This window comes from Petromyzon marinus, chromosome 35 (genome assembly GCF_048934315.1).
Source record: "Petromyzon marinus isolate PM22_M1 ecotype Great Lakes invasive population chromosome 35, UKy_Petmar_22M1.pri1.0, whole genome shotgun sequence".
Lineage (NCBI taxonomy): Eukaryota > Metazoa > Chordata > Hyperoartia > Petromyzontiformes > Petromyzontidae > Petromyzon > Petromyzon marinus.
In genome coordinates, this window is record NC_133701.1 from 682944 (window position 1) to 696581 (window position 13638).

At 48.0% G+C, this 13638-nt stretch overlaps 1 protein-coding gene across 1 annotated transcript in view; it reads right to left on the bottom strand.

Moving 5' to 3' along the window:
* Positions 1-6194: 6194 nt before the first annotated feature.
* Positions 6195-13638, bottom strand: part of HSDL2 (hydroxysteroid dehydrogenase like 2) — a 54394-nt gene continuing 46950 nt past the window's right edge. Inside the window, exons 10-11 of the mRNA XM_032965891.2 lie at positions 9223-9351; positions 6195-7223 (exon numbers count right to left, since the gene is read on the bottom strand). Of these exons, the coding sequence (XP_032821782.1) occupies positions 7111-7223; positions 9223-9351 (242 nt within the window). The 3' untranslated portion in view covers positions 6195-7110. The remainder of the gene's footprint in view (positions 7224-9222; positions 9352-13638) is intronic.

Consider the following 13638-nt stretch of genomic DNA (forward strand, 5'->3'; position numbering starts at 1 on the left):
CAAATCATTAATGTTTCGAGGCTGACGTTTGGAAACTCGAACCTTCAGCTCCCTCCACAGATTTTCTATGGGATTAAGGTCTGGAGACTTGCTAGGCCACTCCAGGACCTTGATGTGCTTCTTCTTGAGCCACTCCTTTGTTGCCTTGGCCGTGTGTTTTGGGTCATTGTCATGCTGGAATACCCATCCACGACCCATTTTCAATGCCCTGGCTGAGGGAAGGAGGTTCTCACCCAAGATTTGACGGTACATGGCCCCGTCCATCATCGCTATGATGCGGTGAAGTTGTCCTGTCCCCGAGCAGAAAAACACCCCCAAAGCATAATGTTTCCACCTCCCTGTTTGACGGTGTTGATGGTGTTCTTGGGGTCATAGGCAGCATTCCTCCTTCTCCAAACACGGCGAGTTGAGTTGATGCCAAAGAGCTCCATTTTGGTCTCATCTGACCACACCACTTTCACCCAGTTGTCCTCTGAATCATTCAGATGTTCATTGGGAAACTTCAAACGGGCATGGATATGTGCTTTCTTGAGCAGGGCGACCTTGCGGGCGCTGCAGGATTTCAGTCCTTCACGGCGTAGTGTTACCAATTGTTTTCTTGGTGACTATGGTCCCAGCTGCCTTGAGATCATTGACAAGATCCTCCCGTGTAGTTCTGGGCTGATTCCTCACCGTTCTCATGATCATTGCAACACCACGAGGTGAGATCTTGCATGGAGCCCCAGGCCGAGGGAGATTGACAGTTATTTTGTGTTTCTTCCATTTGCGAATAATCGCACCAACTGTTGTCACCTTACTCATTGGTTTTGTCGGTAAAGTCACGTATGTAGAAATACAATAAAATTATATTGAAACAAAACAATCACGACGTTTCGATCACAACACAAGCGATCTTCATCAGGTGTCAAGAACAAATCATGTAGGTAAATACAAGAAGATGAGAGAATTCAACAAACCTAAGAAACATTATGTGAAGCACAACCAGTCAGGCCAACAACACAGTTAGACACTTCCTGGTGGACCACGAATTTCTGAAGTGTTAAATTTCGTGTTCAACCTCTGGATTGCACATACCAGCATAGAATGAAAAAAAACGAGGTGCACAGTCAGTAGAAATACATATAAAGGCTCACAAGAGGCAAGGTGGGAGGAAAGACGGACAGGGAAGCAAGGAGAGAGAGAGGGGGGCTGGAGGGATGAACAGAAGCCTTAAATAGGAAAAAAGGTTGGGGGGAGGGGCCAGAGAGAGCGCGGCAGCTGAAACAAGCACATCTTGCACATCAACAGAAGTGGGGGGGAGGGGTATAAGCAGGCTTGAAAGAGAGTGCGGCAGCTGAAATAAGCATCAAATAAGCACCACCTACACATCAACAGAAGGGTGACGTGTGGGAACAGGCTTGGGGTGCACATTTTGGACAGAATTGCAACGGTAACTTACCCGTAGAAGTGTGTTAATAAAGAATTAAAGCTTTCGTGACTGCATAAAATTACTCATTGGTTTTTTAGGTAAAGTCACGTATGAATTCTCTCATCTTCTTGTTGTATTTACCTCCATGATTTGTTGTTGACACCTGATGAAGATCGCTTGTGTTGTCTTGTAGCCCATTCCAGCCTTATGTAGGTCTACAATCTTGTCCCTGACATCCTTGGAGAGCTCTTTGGTCTTGGCCATGGTGGAGAATTTGGAATCTAATTGATTGCTTCTGTGGACAGGTGTCTTTTATACAGGTAACAAGCTGAGATTAGGAGCACTCCCTTTAAGAGTGTGCTCCTAATCTCAGCTCGTTACCTGTATAAAAGACACCTGAGAGCCAGAAATCTTTCTGATTGAGAGGGGGTCAAATAATTATTTCCCTCATTAAAATTCAAATCAATTTATAACATTTTTGGCATGCGTTTTTCTGGATTTTATTGTTATTCAAATAAACCTACCATTAAAATGATAGACTGATCATTTCTTTGTCAGTGGGCAAACGTACATAATCAGCAGGGGATCAAATACTTTTTTCCCTCACTGTATACTTTTCCTGTTTTTTTCCTGGATTTTTCTGTTGCGCGTCGTCACTTTAAGATGTTCTTTGTTCGTGTTTTTGTTTGTTCCGGTTGCACCCGAGTCAAGAGCCGCATGGCTCACAGGGCTACACCTAATAAATGAAACTGAAACTGTAGCAGAAAATCAACGCGACCCGGTTGGCTCGTGGGAGCAGAGCGGCTGCACGGCGCGCCTCTGTCTGCCACGACCACCGCCACCACCACCCTGGCCACGTGAACTTCTCTCTCGATGCGAAATTTCGTCACTCGCTGGGCACGCCGCTTTACTCGCCGCTCTACTCTTCTGGGGGGACAAAGTGTGATTTTAATTATGTTTCACTTTTGTGCCGAGCCATTTACACAGCGAATGTCGAGTAAATGCCACACCAACTCGGCATTCTCTGCAGTCGCCCGGCCTGCCAGCACAGAGGCGCCTGCGTCCTGCCGCCACCCCCCCCCCCGTCTCCTTCTCTCGCGCGTCCCTGCAGGTGCGCCTAGCGGGGACGACTCGGGCGCCACGCAAAACGAAATCTCCCCCCCCCCCCACGCCAGTGGTTGTGATTGATGTCTTGACGCTGCTAACAGGAGAATAACAAAACTCTTCCTTCCATGCTGCTCACCCTCTGCTCGAGTCACGGTGTGGAGCCACAGCGTTCACGACTGGCTGCGATAGGGCACCCTTGCTGATATCTTGGGCCCTTGATTGACCCCTGTAATAACGCACGGCCACGCCGAATGCAAACCGCACGAGAGATCCCATGATAATGATCATCACTGCAAAGGAACGATGCACATTCGTGCGGGTCACGTTGAGCACAGAAGCACTAATGAGCACGTGGCGACTCGGAGTCTCGAGCCACCACAGCCACCACAGTCTGCCCCCACTCAGGGCTCAACCCCGCCGGGACTCGGGGCTCGGGACGCCGACGGAGCTCCCGAGTCTGGCCACAGCTGGCGCTCACAGAGGGCCCAACACAGACAGACTGTTGGGGCAAGCGCTGTTAGCGAGCATCTATGAAGATCGGCGCAGTACGCGAGGGGTGAGTTGCCAGCACTGCGCTCGACCGCCTTTGTCTCCCCAGTGGCGATGTTTACACATCCCACCAAGTACTCATTTGAGGCTGAGTCGGCCGAGGGGAGGCCCAGGACAGGTTCAGATAATCGTCACTGGTGTTGGCCGCGAGCTGCAATCGAGCCCGGGTCGCTGTGTTCGTGCGCAGTGCGACTCTAAAGACGACACTCGAGCTCCCCGCAGGCCAAACTCCGACACACACCTCGAGTCAACGTTAGATTTAAAATTGGAAATGTAGCAAACAATGTAACACTTGTAGATAAACAATGAATGGACGTGGACATCCACAGACCGCTTGAAACGTCAAATACAGCACCAGGCACGTCTCTCGGGTTCACGACTCAAAGGGCGATGCCTTCTCTGTGTACCCTGTGGGTCCCTCACCACCCTCAACATCCAGTCACCATCGGTCACCATCCTCACTATCCTCACCATCAGTCACCATCCTCACCATCCTCACCATCAGTCACCATCTTCACTATCCTCACCATCAGTCACCATCCTCACCACCCTCAACATCCAGTCACCATCAGTCACCATCGGTCACCATCCTCACTATCCTCACCATCAGTCACCATCCTCACTATCCTCACCATCAGTCACCATCCTCACCATCAGTCACCCTGTCACCATCCTCACCATCAGTCACTATCAGTCACCAGTCACCATCCTCACCATCCTCACCATCAGTCACCATCAGTCACCATCAGTCACCATCCTCACCATCAGTCACCATCCTCACCATCAGTCACCATCAGTCACCATCCTCACCATCAGTCACCATCAGTCACCATCCTCACCATCAGTCACCATCCTCACCATCAGTCACCATCAGTCACCATCCTCACCATCAGTCACCATCAGTCACCATCCGCACCATCAGTCACCATCAGTCACCAGTCACCATCCTCACCATCAGTCACCATCCTCACCATCAGTCACCATCCTCACCATCAGTCACCATCCTCACCATTAGTCACCCTGTCACCATCCTCACCATCAGTCACCATCAGTCACCATCCTCACCATCAGTCACCATCCGCACCATCAGTCACCATCAGTCACCATCTTCACCATCAGTCACCCTGTCACCATCCTCACCATCAGTCACCATCCTCACCATCCTCACCATCAGTCACAATCCTCACCATCAGTCACCATCCTCACCATCAGTCACCCTGTCACCATCCTCACCATCAGTCACCATCTTCACCATCAGTCACCATCAGTCACCATCGGTCACCAACCTCACAATCAGTCACTATCCTCACCATCAGTCACCATCAGTCACCATCCTCACCATCAGTCACCATCCTCACCATCAATCACCATCAATCACCATCAGTCATCATCAGTCACCATCCTCACCATCAGTCACCATCAGTCACCATCAGTCAGTCACCATCAGTCACCATCCTCACCATCAGTCACCATCCTCACCATCAGTCACTATTATCAATGCCCACATTGTTCCTCGATCCGACCCTGTAGCCTTCAGTCTATCTGCACATTCTCTCCAGGGCTTCCTTGTCCGCTGCACGTGATAAAGGCAGTACTTTAAAGAAATAAACATCGACATTTCACCAAGAAGTGAGATAATGTAGCAGGGAGAGGTGGGTGGTGAATGTTTGTGGCTGTAGCCAGCTGCGGATATGATTATAGCCGGTGTTGTCCACACATCCTCTCAGCGGCCCACTTAAAATAAATTACCAGCTAAACAACTCCGAATTCACGTTGAGGCATCTAGAGATTTTATTTTTCATGCTTAGATGCAGTCATCACCTCAGAGGAGGTATTGCGAATTTGCTTGATAAATCTCTTGGCAGCGCCGCAAGAAAGCCCCGATGTGATTGCCAGTGGCGTCAGTCACCCTCGCGATGTCACGAGCGGAGCGGCGGACGTCGAACGCAAGAGAGGTGCCCCGTTGCTGTTCATCAATGAATCTCAAACTGCTCTCATTCCTCGTTATTTTCGATGCGTTGTCAGTGACAAGAGAGAACCACCACACTTCCCCGTTAGGCGCACGTAACGAGCATCGCTACCAATACATAAACTTGCCTCATTACTGCAATTTGCAGACTGCCTTGTTTTCAGAGTAATTACATAATTCCAGCGAAGTTTCCCTCCCCAGTTTTAAGCACCAGCTGTTAAACAGACTGCATGATAAAATCACTCCCAAATAAGCTACATTAATAAACGACGTGAATAAGCTATATTCATTTATGGTTTCCTTCCTCAAGTCCGCGACATAATGCGGTCAAGATATAGTAAACAAACATGATTTGGTGAAGACTTAATCATGTAGAGTACAGTTTAACACGTGGGATTTCGCGACCAATATCATCCATAATACAGGTTTTTTGGGGTTAGATCACATAAATATATTTAATGTGTCGTTATACCAACCACCACCCGACAGCAAATTAGTAAGGTTTGTCACGTAAACAGAACGTGCCAATTCGTTAATAGTACAGCACACCGGTGTGTTGGAGAGCAAATCCACAACATTTACTATTCACCCAAACCCACCGTTATACATTTGGCATGTTCTGTTTACGTGACAAACCTTACTAATTGGCTGTGTCGGGTGGTGGCGGGTTTAACGACACATTTATATATTTACGCGATCTCATCCAAAAAACTTATATTATGGATGTAGAGTACAGCTAAAGAGAACAGTGGCCAACTATTTCTTGTTTCAAGATAACAGGAGTTCCACGTTTCACCGAACGGTTGTGCCTCTGACCCATCCAGCGTGGACGACAGCACAACCGCATTGGACCTTGCAAGCCAAGTCGAATGGAGCCCGGCGAGTATTTGGATGGGTGATCATCGTTAGTGTTTGCCGGGCGTTGTCGGTGCGGGACTGTGATGCGCGGTCTTCTCAAAATAGCTCGAGACTACGCAAGGCGGCCGCACGCTCAACGACGGAGCATCTTGTAATTTGTGCTTGCGTTCAGCGTTGGCGAGGCAGTCGCGTATTATCCTATTTTGTTCGCTCCTGCGAAGTATATCTGTAGACGTGGCGGCAGCAGAGCAAGCTGCGTGCTCTCGCTGCGCAAGACGCATGGATCAACCACGCAGGCTCAACTGGGGTTTAGGTGTTTTATTAGACGCAGTACTTCCACAGTAATTGCTACTACATAACGTAATAAAAATCAATGTGTTTCAGTCCCCGCTGAATACATTCACCAACAACCATTTTTTGTTGTTGTATAACATTCGACATTCTGCTTGGTGTTGTTTATATTTGCATTTTCTCACCCAGCAGCCAAACGACATCAATATTCACCCAAACCCATCGTTATACATTTGCAGCACAATTCACGTTATTCATCAAACCCAATGCGTTTTTCACATGGGCTGCAAGTCTTAAAATGTACGTGAGCACAAAAGGACACATTGCTAAAAGCTAAATTCATTTTAATGCAGTGAATTGATGTGAGCGTGTGTCGTGATTATAACCGAGCTGACAACGAATTACAAATAGGGAAAAATGTGTAGACACGTTCCGCGCTAGCAGGAGCAGCACATCGGCTATAACAGACTAACGTCGTGGTTGCAGTAAGGCACGGCTGATTGATATGTGGAGCATGTAGAACGGGGTGATAATTAACAATGATCCATGCACCTGGGACAGCCGCACGCAATAGAGCGGGTGGCCGGAGGCCACACAAGGCAGGCTAAACAGACTAAGCACGCAATTCCGATGCTCACCACAGGCATAAACTGCCAAGCAATACCACTTTCCATCAACACAGCACTGCCAGGAGCTGGTATTCCTTTGTCAAACAAGTGACAAGTAAAATAACGCTTACAATGACAAACTCAGGAGTCGACAGACACGATGGCCTTCATGTCTAAGATTATAAGGTGCCATGTAATTTTACGTCCGCATCATTTGAACTGCCCCTGTGTCGGGTCGATGTTACCTCCTGAAGCTCTTTCGGAAACCACAAAGCGCTGGTTCTATGCACAGCCGATGGCTCTCAAAGCACGTTTGGTGCCTACAGTTTGGATTTCATCTGAGACATAAGTTTCTCGAGCTTGAGGGCCATGCCCATGTCTCCCTTGATCTTGAGCTTTCCAGACATGAAGGCCATGGTGGGCTTTATCTTACCTGCAACAGAGCATCACACCACATCATTCAACAGTACATGTAGGTTATTATTATTTCTCTGCTCATATGGAAATTCCACTCTTGTACTCGGTAAAGATGCAGCCCTGCAACTTCTCGCTCACACCATTGCTGGCAGAAAGGTCTCCACTACGGAGGGCTCTAAAGAGCTCCTCTTGGGGGATTTAAGAAACCTGTACCGAGTCTTCTTGGTTCTTTCGGTAAAGTCACGTAGAATTGAAATAAAATAATACAAATAAAACATAATAAAATAAAAAATATTTTTTATTTTTTATTTTAGTATGTTTTATTGGTATTATTTTATTTAAATTCTACGTGGTGACTTTACCGAAAGAACCAAGAAGACTCGGTACAGGTTTCTTAAATCCCCCAAGAGGAGCTCTTTAGAGCCCTCCGTAGTGGAGACCTTTCTGCCAGCAATCGTGACTGCAGGGATTCATCTTCTTGGTTCTTTCGGTAAAGTCACGTAGAATTGAAATAAAATAATACAAATAAAACATAATAAAATAAAAATATTTTTTATTATGTTTTATTGGTATTATTTTATTTAAATTCTACGTGGTGACTTTACCGAAAGAACCAAGAAGATGAATCCCTGCAGTCACGAAAGCTTTAAATCGAAACTGCACCGTTGTTTTGACTGCCGCACCAGGAGAGGGAATCGAACCGGGGTCCCTCTGGATTACTCATCCCGAACAATAATCAAATCATCTACAAAGCGTACAAAACTATCAAATGTTGTAAAGTAGTTGTTATGCCTGTGTGGAAAAAGATATTTAAGATTAAAAGTGTTATAAGTCACATGAAGGAACTATCAAATATATGCCGAGTGAATAATATCAATAATTATGACCTTACCGAATCATCCAAATATATGCCTTCACTCTTATGTGAATGAAGCATTTCATTTAATTGACCTTGCTATATCTAATCTATCTTGATTTGAAGCTTTCGTGACTGCAGGAATCCATATTCTTTGGTTCTTTCGGTAAAGTCATCACGTAGTTAGAAATAATATAAAAAAATTGCGACGTTTCAATCGCAACACAAGCGGTCGAAACGTCGTGATTTGTTCTTTCGGTAAAGTCACGTAGAAGGGAAACAACCAAAGAATATAATCTAATTGCTATCATTGAATATGGCCTGCAAATTAGGAATTTAGCAGTTACATAAAACCACCTCTGTCGTCGCAACATTGTCAGTGCAACACTTCCTAAAACGGATTTTACCACTCTCGTTACGATCAACGTGAAGCAGGCAGGCGCTGGCCAGCCACCAAAACACATCGAGCGGAAAATGGAAAGCTAACGTTACGCTCGTTGAAGAAGCCAATTGTTTTAAATTCAACTAAGCAGCTACCGCACCATCCGGACGACACGACCCGGCGCAGGCGCACGTTCAACGCTGCGCACCGCCGAATCAGAGCCTGGCGGTCAACGCAAGCTCGCACGCCAAACACAATTACACTCATTAGGCCGTTAAGATATTACTCTTCACTTCGTTCTGCTCGAATGGTTTCCATTTTTGAATGCGTGAGCACAAGCCACGTCTAACGTGATGCTGCCCGCAGTGCAATGGGCATCGCACCGGACTCCAAACACAGAGGTCGCCGGTTCGGTCTGATCTCCTGGCGCGGCAGTTGAATCAACGGTGAAGAAAGTTTCTGAAATCTCCCCCACCCCCCCCCCCCCCGCTGCCTCTGTCGACCGAGCAATGTATGTGGGAAGGTATCGCGGCGGAGTACAGCGTGGGTACACCCACCTCTTCCCAGACGCCTCCGAGTTCGCGACCGAACAACGATTCGCCCGCTTTGTGAAATTTGCGCACGTTGCAAATGGTTGTACTGTTATTAACAGCAGTGTGGAGGAGTAGGCCAAACACTCCCAAGAGGGGTGTACTCGAGCTTCCTCTAGCGGAGGCCCTTCCGCCGGACGTGACGGGGCTGCGCCTTTACGTGTGCTGTGGGTCCGCCGTGCGGTACCTGCGAACATGCTGACGAAGTCGCCGCTGTCCAGGCTCATGACGACGTCGGCCTTGTCGGGGGCCGGCCCGTGGCCCGCGGCTCCGGCGCCGTTCTTCAGGTCCAGGTACCAGGTGCTCGCGTGCTCGCCTGCGCCGTACAGTGGGCACCGTCGCGCCCGGTCAACGGAAGAGCTACGAGGGTCGCGCTCGTACGGCGCCACTTGAGCAGATCGTTAAACACGCGCACCGCAAACTATCTCACGCGTTCAAATGGCACCGCCCACCTGCCCCGGCCGTAACAGCTGTCCCCGTGCTGACACAAGGTCTCCAAGTGGACATTGGTATGCCAGTAGAGGGCGATCGTTGCTATACGCCTACTAATTTAAAATGATCTTTAACATCCACCGCGAAGTAGACGGTGCGTATTTATGGTTCGTATACCTGCAGTAATAACCAGGGTGGCCAGCCCGATTCAAACCATGATCCTCGACAACATACAACGAGCAGTGGAAGGGCTAAAGCTGGGCCATCCTTTGGGTTACAAGTCACTCGAGAAAAACATCAGTCTAGTTATAAAATGTAGAATCTGCATCACGTCACGAGACGTTTCCATTCTGAACACTCGCCAAGCAGTGCATCACCCCGTGTTAGAGAACGAAAGGTGATAGATATCCCAGAACTACTTCTGAGATCCCTTAAAGAGAACTCTCATCAAACACCAGAGGGTACACTTCCCACAAAACCCGTATGGCATTTAAACCCAAATGTTTAATTCTCAGATCTGTAACTTTTCCAAATTAAATGAAAAGCCAATTGTAATAAATTTTGTAAAGGTGTCATTGATGCGCCAGGCTGAGACCATGAACTCGCTACACGAGAGAACCTGGTGTCATCACCGGCTGAAACCCAGATCTGGAGCCAAGGCGCTCGGTGGTGATGGCTCAGTGTCCTGACCCCTGAGTCACCCGCACACCTCGAGGAACAAAGTCACTTAATTACAGTTTTAGTGCAACGAGGGGAAAATGAGACGCGCGACGCTGACACAAATCATCATTATATTGTCAGTGAATTACCCAGACTCGACTAGCGCTGCAGCACGCAGAGAAAGGCAGCCAAGGTGCCTCTTTTGGTTCTCAGGCCAATGTGTGGACCAACATTCCAAAGCAATACCACGCATCACATTTTCATGTGAAGCAAGACATTCTATTCAAAAGTAAAGATAACAATGAATTATCCCAAATAAAATGTAACTTCGCACAACTTCAGTCGGGGAATTTGACATAACGGGATTTGAAAGCACAAGACATATTGAATATTCACAGTTTTCATCAAATATAAATATGTTCATAAAATGAACAACATTCTGTTTTCATAATAAATGCCATTACAGTAGACACAGCCATTGATAACACTTGCAACAGCGTGAGTAGGCACCAGATAGAATGTGCCCACAGTCACGGAAGATACAAATGCAAACGGATAAATAAATATGAGGAGAGAGAGAGATACACGGTGGGGAGGTGCGCATGAAAAGCCATTGTTTATCTTCTGCACGGCAAAAACATCCTCCCCGTGTGTAATCTCCCAGAGTCATTAGGGAGAAAGTGGGGATACTGCGGGAAGCAGCGTGTGAAGAAATAAGAAAAAGGAGAGACACGATTACACCGAGTTCGCGTGCTCTGCCCATGAAGCACTGCGCAGGCGTGCAGCCAAACTGCTGGCTGCTTGGCTTTGTCTGGAGATGGCTGCCTGCAGGATGACTCAATCTGGGTTGTGCAGCAGGGCAGAGCTTAGATCGCCACGGCACGCACGGGCAGTCACACCGCACAGGTGGCAGGGAGGCATAGTGGTTACACACTCGTGCCTCGCAGCAAGGAGCGCCTGGGTTCGATTCCCGACTCGGATGCCTTTCTGCGTAGAGTTTGTACGTTCTCTCCCCCTGTTCTGCATGGGTGTCCTCGGATTCCTCCCATAGAGGAATGTACGATGTCACTTGTATTGAGCAAGCATCTCAAACTACTTAATTTGGGTTACACACAGCAGCAGCATCACCACTGCCACTGAAAACACTTGGCAGGACCCTCCTGAAAAAGAGTCTTGAGACTCAGTGAGGCTTTATTGGGTAAATAAGCAGAATAATAAATAAAAACAAACTAAAGTGTGTGTATATATGCAACATCTGATGCGAGACGAGCGGTGCCCGCAGGGGCCTGATGGGGGGGCTGGTGGTCGGGGTGCTCCACTGCTCTGTGCTGCTTCCGTATATGGCTGGCACCATTTCATCCATCCCAAACGCTTGTTGCAGCTAATAGCTATGAAAACAGTTGCACAACTTACAATGTGTCTAATTGCATGATAACTTACAGCCACATGGTTTTTTGGAGACAGTTTGGCCAACATTTGAGCAGCTGGTTGTTTTGGTAATGTTATTAGTTTAAAGCCTCATTTTTCAGCAGGCCGCTCAGGTTGTGCAGTTGTGATACGGTTCAAGCAGCAGAAGGTTACTCAAGTTTTACGACCTGCAAGCTCTCGCTGCAACATCCAGCGCAGGCCTTAACGCAATCATTGAACGGATATTTTTTTATTGAAAACCACCACATTCCCAAACCATCAAGTTCCCAAACCACCACATTCCCAAACCACCACATTCCCAAACCACCACATTCCCAAACCACCACATTCCCAATCCACCACATTCCCAACACCATCACGTTCCCAAACCACCACATTCGCAAATCACCATGTTCCTAAACCACCACGTTCCCAAACCATCACGTTCCCAACACCATTACGTTCTCAACACCATCACATTCCCAACGCCACACATAATTTGCTCTTTCAACCCAGTCAATGCTATTTTTTTTATAGCCAGCTTCCTGTTTGTGTCACTATTTACCACGATAATATATTTTTCTCAACCATATTTTTTACCTGGTTAATAATCCCACAGAAATATCAGATATATATGCGTCTTGTGTTTATAGACTGTCAACATGTAACTCTAAAAATCTCAATACATAAACTATATTGAAGCACCAATTATTGTGAAGCAAGCACAGCGAGGTGCAGAAGAGTGGGCGTACACAGCAAGACAGATTCATCACTTAGCGTTCAACCTCACGCCCGTCGTACGTGTATCACATAACAGTTAAACGCAACATTCGTGAATGTTGGTTTAACTGTTAGCAATCATACCCAAAATAAGACCAATCTCATCACATCTCTTAAGCTAAGTGGGTCGGGGCCTGGACAGTGCTTCTTGGAAGGCGAGGCCGCTGTGCGTGACTCGGCCGCGGCGCTGCGAGGGCAGCAGCAGAGGGCAGTGCAGAAACATCCATTGTTGTACTACACCCCTATGCTCCCTTGCTTACCGCTCGCCACCTTTTCACCCCAGGACCCTGTCCAGCAGTAGACGGACAACAGGGCCGCACGTGTCATTGGTTCACGCAAACCCTCCGGCCACTAGAGGCCACACGTTCACCGCGAAGGCAAAAAAAAGAATCAATTCTGGAATCGACGTTTCACTCCAAATTCTGACAGTTCATTCTGGCTCTAGGGGGCGAATCATACACGTGTCGTGACAGGGTGCCACCTGTCGGCCAGGAAGGGTAATCACGGGTATGGGCGCGTTATACAATAACCACTAGAAGGGGGGCGTGTCTGGGTTAAAGGTAAAAGGCGGGGTCAGTCGAGAAGCTCCGAGAACCTGCTCGAAGGTTCTAGAAGCGGGCGTGGCCTGGCCACGCCGCGAAGTGTATAGAGGGGACGTAACGAAGGTTCGGGGCTGTCGCGGGGTCTCGGCTGCGTCGCTGCTCCCATCGTCGTCATCACTACATTAGTCAGCCAGCTACGTAGTTAGACGCCGACGATGGGGCTGTGTAGAAATGTCAGCTGTGTGTACCTATGTAGATGCGTTTCTTAATATTGCCCAGTGTTGTGCCCTCTACACGTTGTGTCTCGGAAGTCGCTCATTACACATGCATAGAGAATTGACGTTAGATCAGACGGTATATTTTTTATCAAGCTGATACTCGGGGATAATAGTTTCCCCTTTTATTCCATCTTCCCACGCGGCAGTTGATCCAATGGGAAAGTTTCTCAACCCACCCGCCTCTGTCCACCCAGCGGTGTAAATGAGTTCACTCGTTAGTTGATATTCCCGCCTCTTCGAAGATGTCTGGCCATTGTGGAAGAGTAGGCCAAATACCTTCTGGAGGCCCTTCCACCAGCAGTGGCGTGGGTAGGCAATTGCAGGACTGCACCTTTACATCTCAAGAGTCTCTTTGAAACAAGAGACGAGCTAGCGTGGAGCTAGCGTGGAGCTAGCGTGGAGCTAGCGGGGACCTAGGATGGCAAGAAGCTAGCGTGGAGCTAGCGTGGAGCTAGCGTGGAGCTAGGGTGGTAGGAAGCTAGCGTGGAGCTAGCGTGGAGCTAG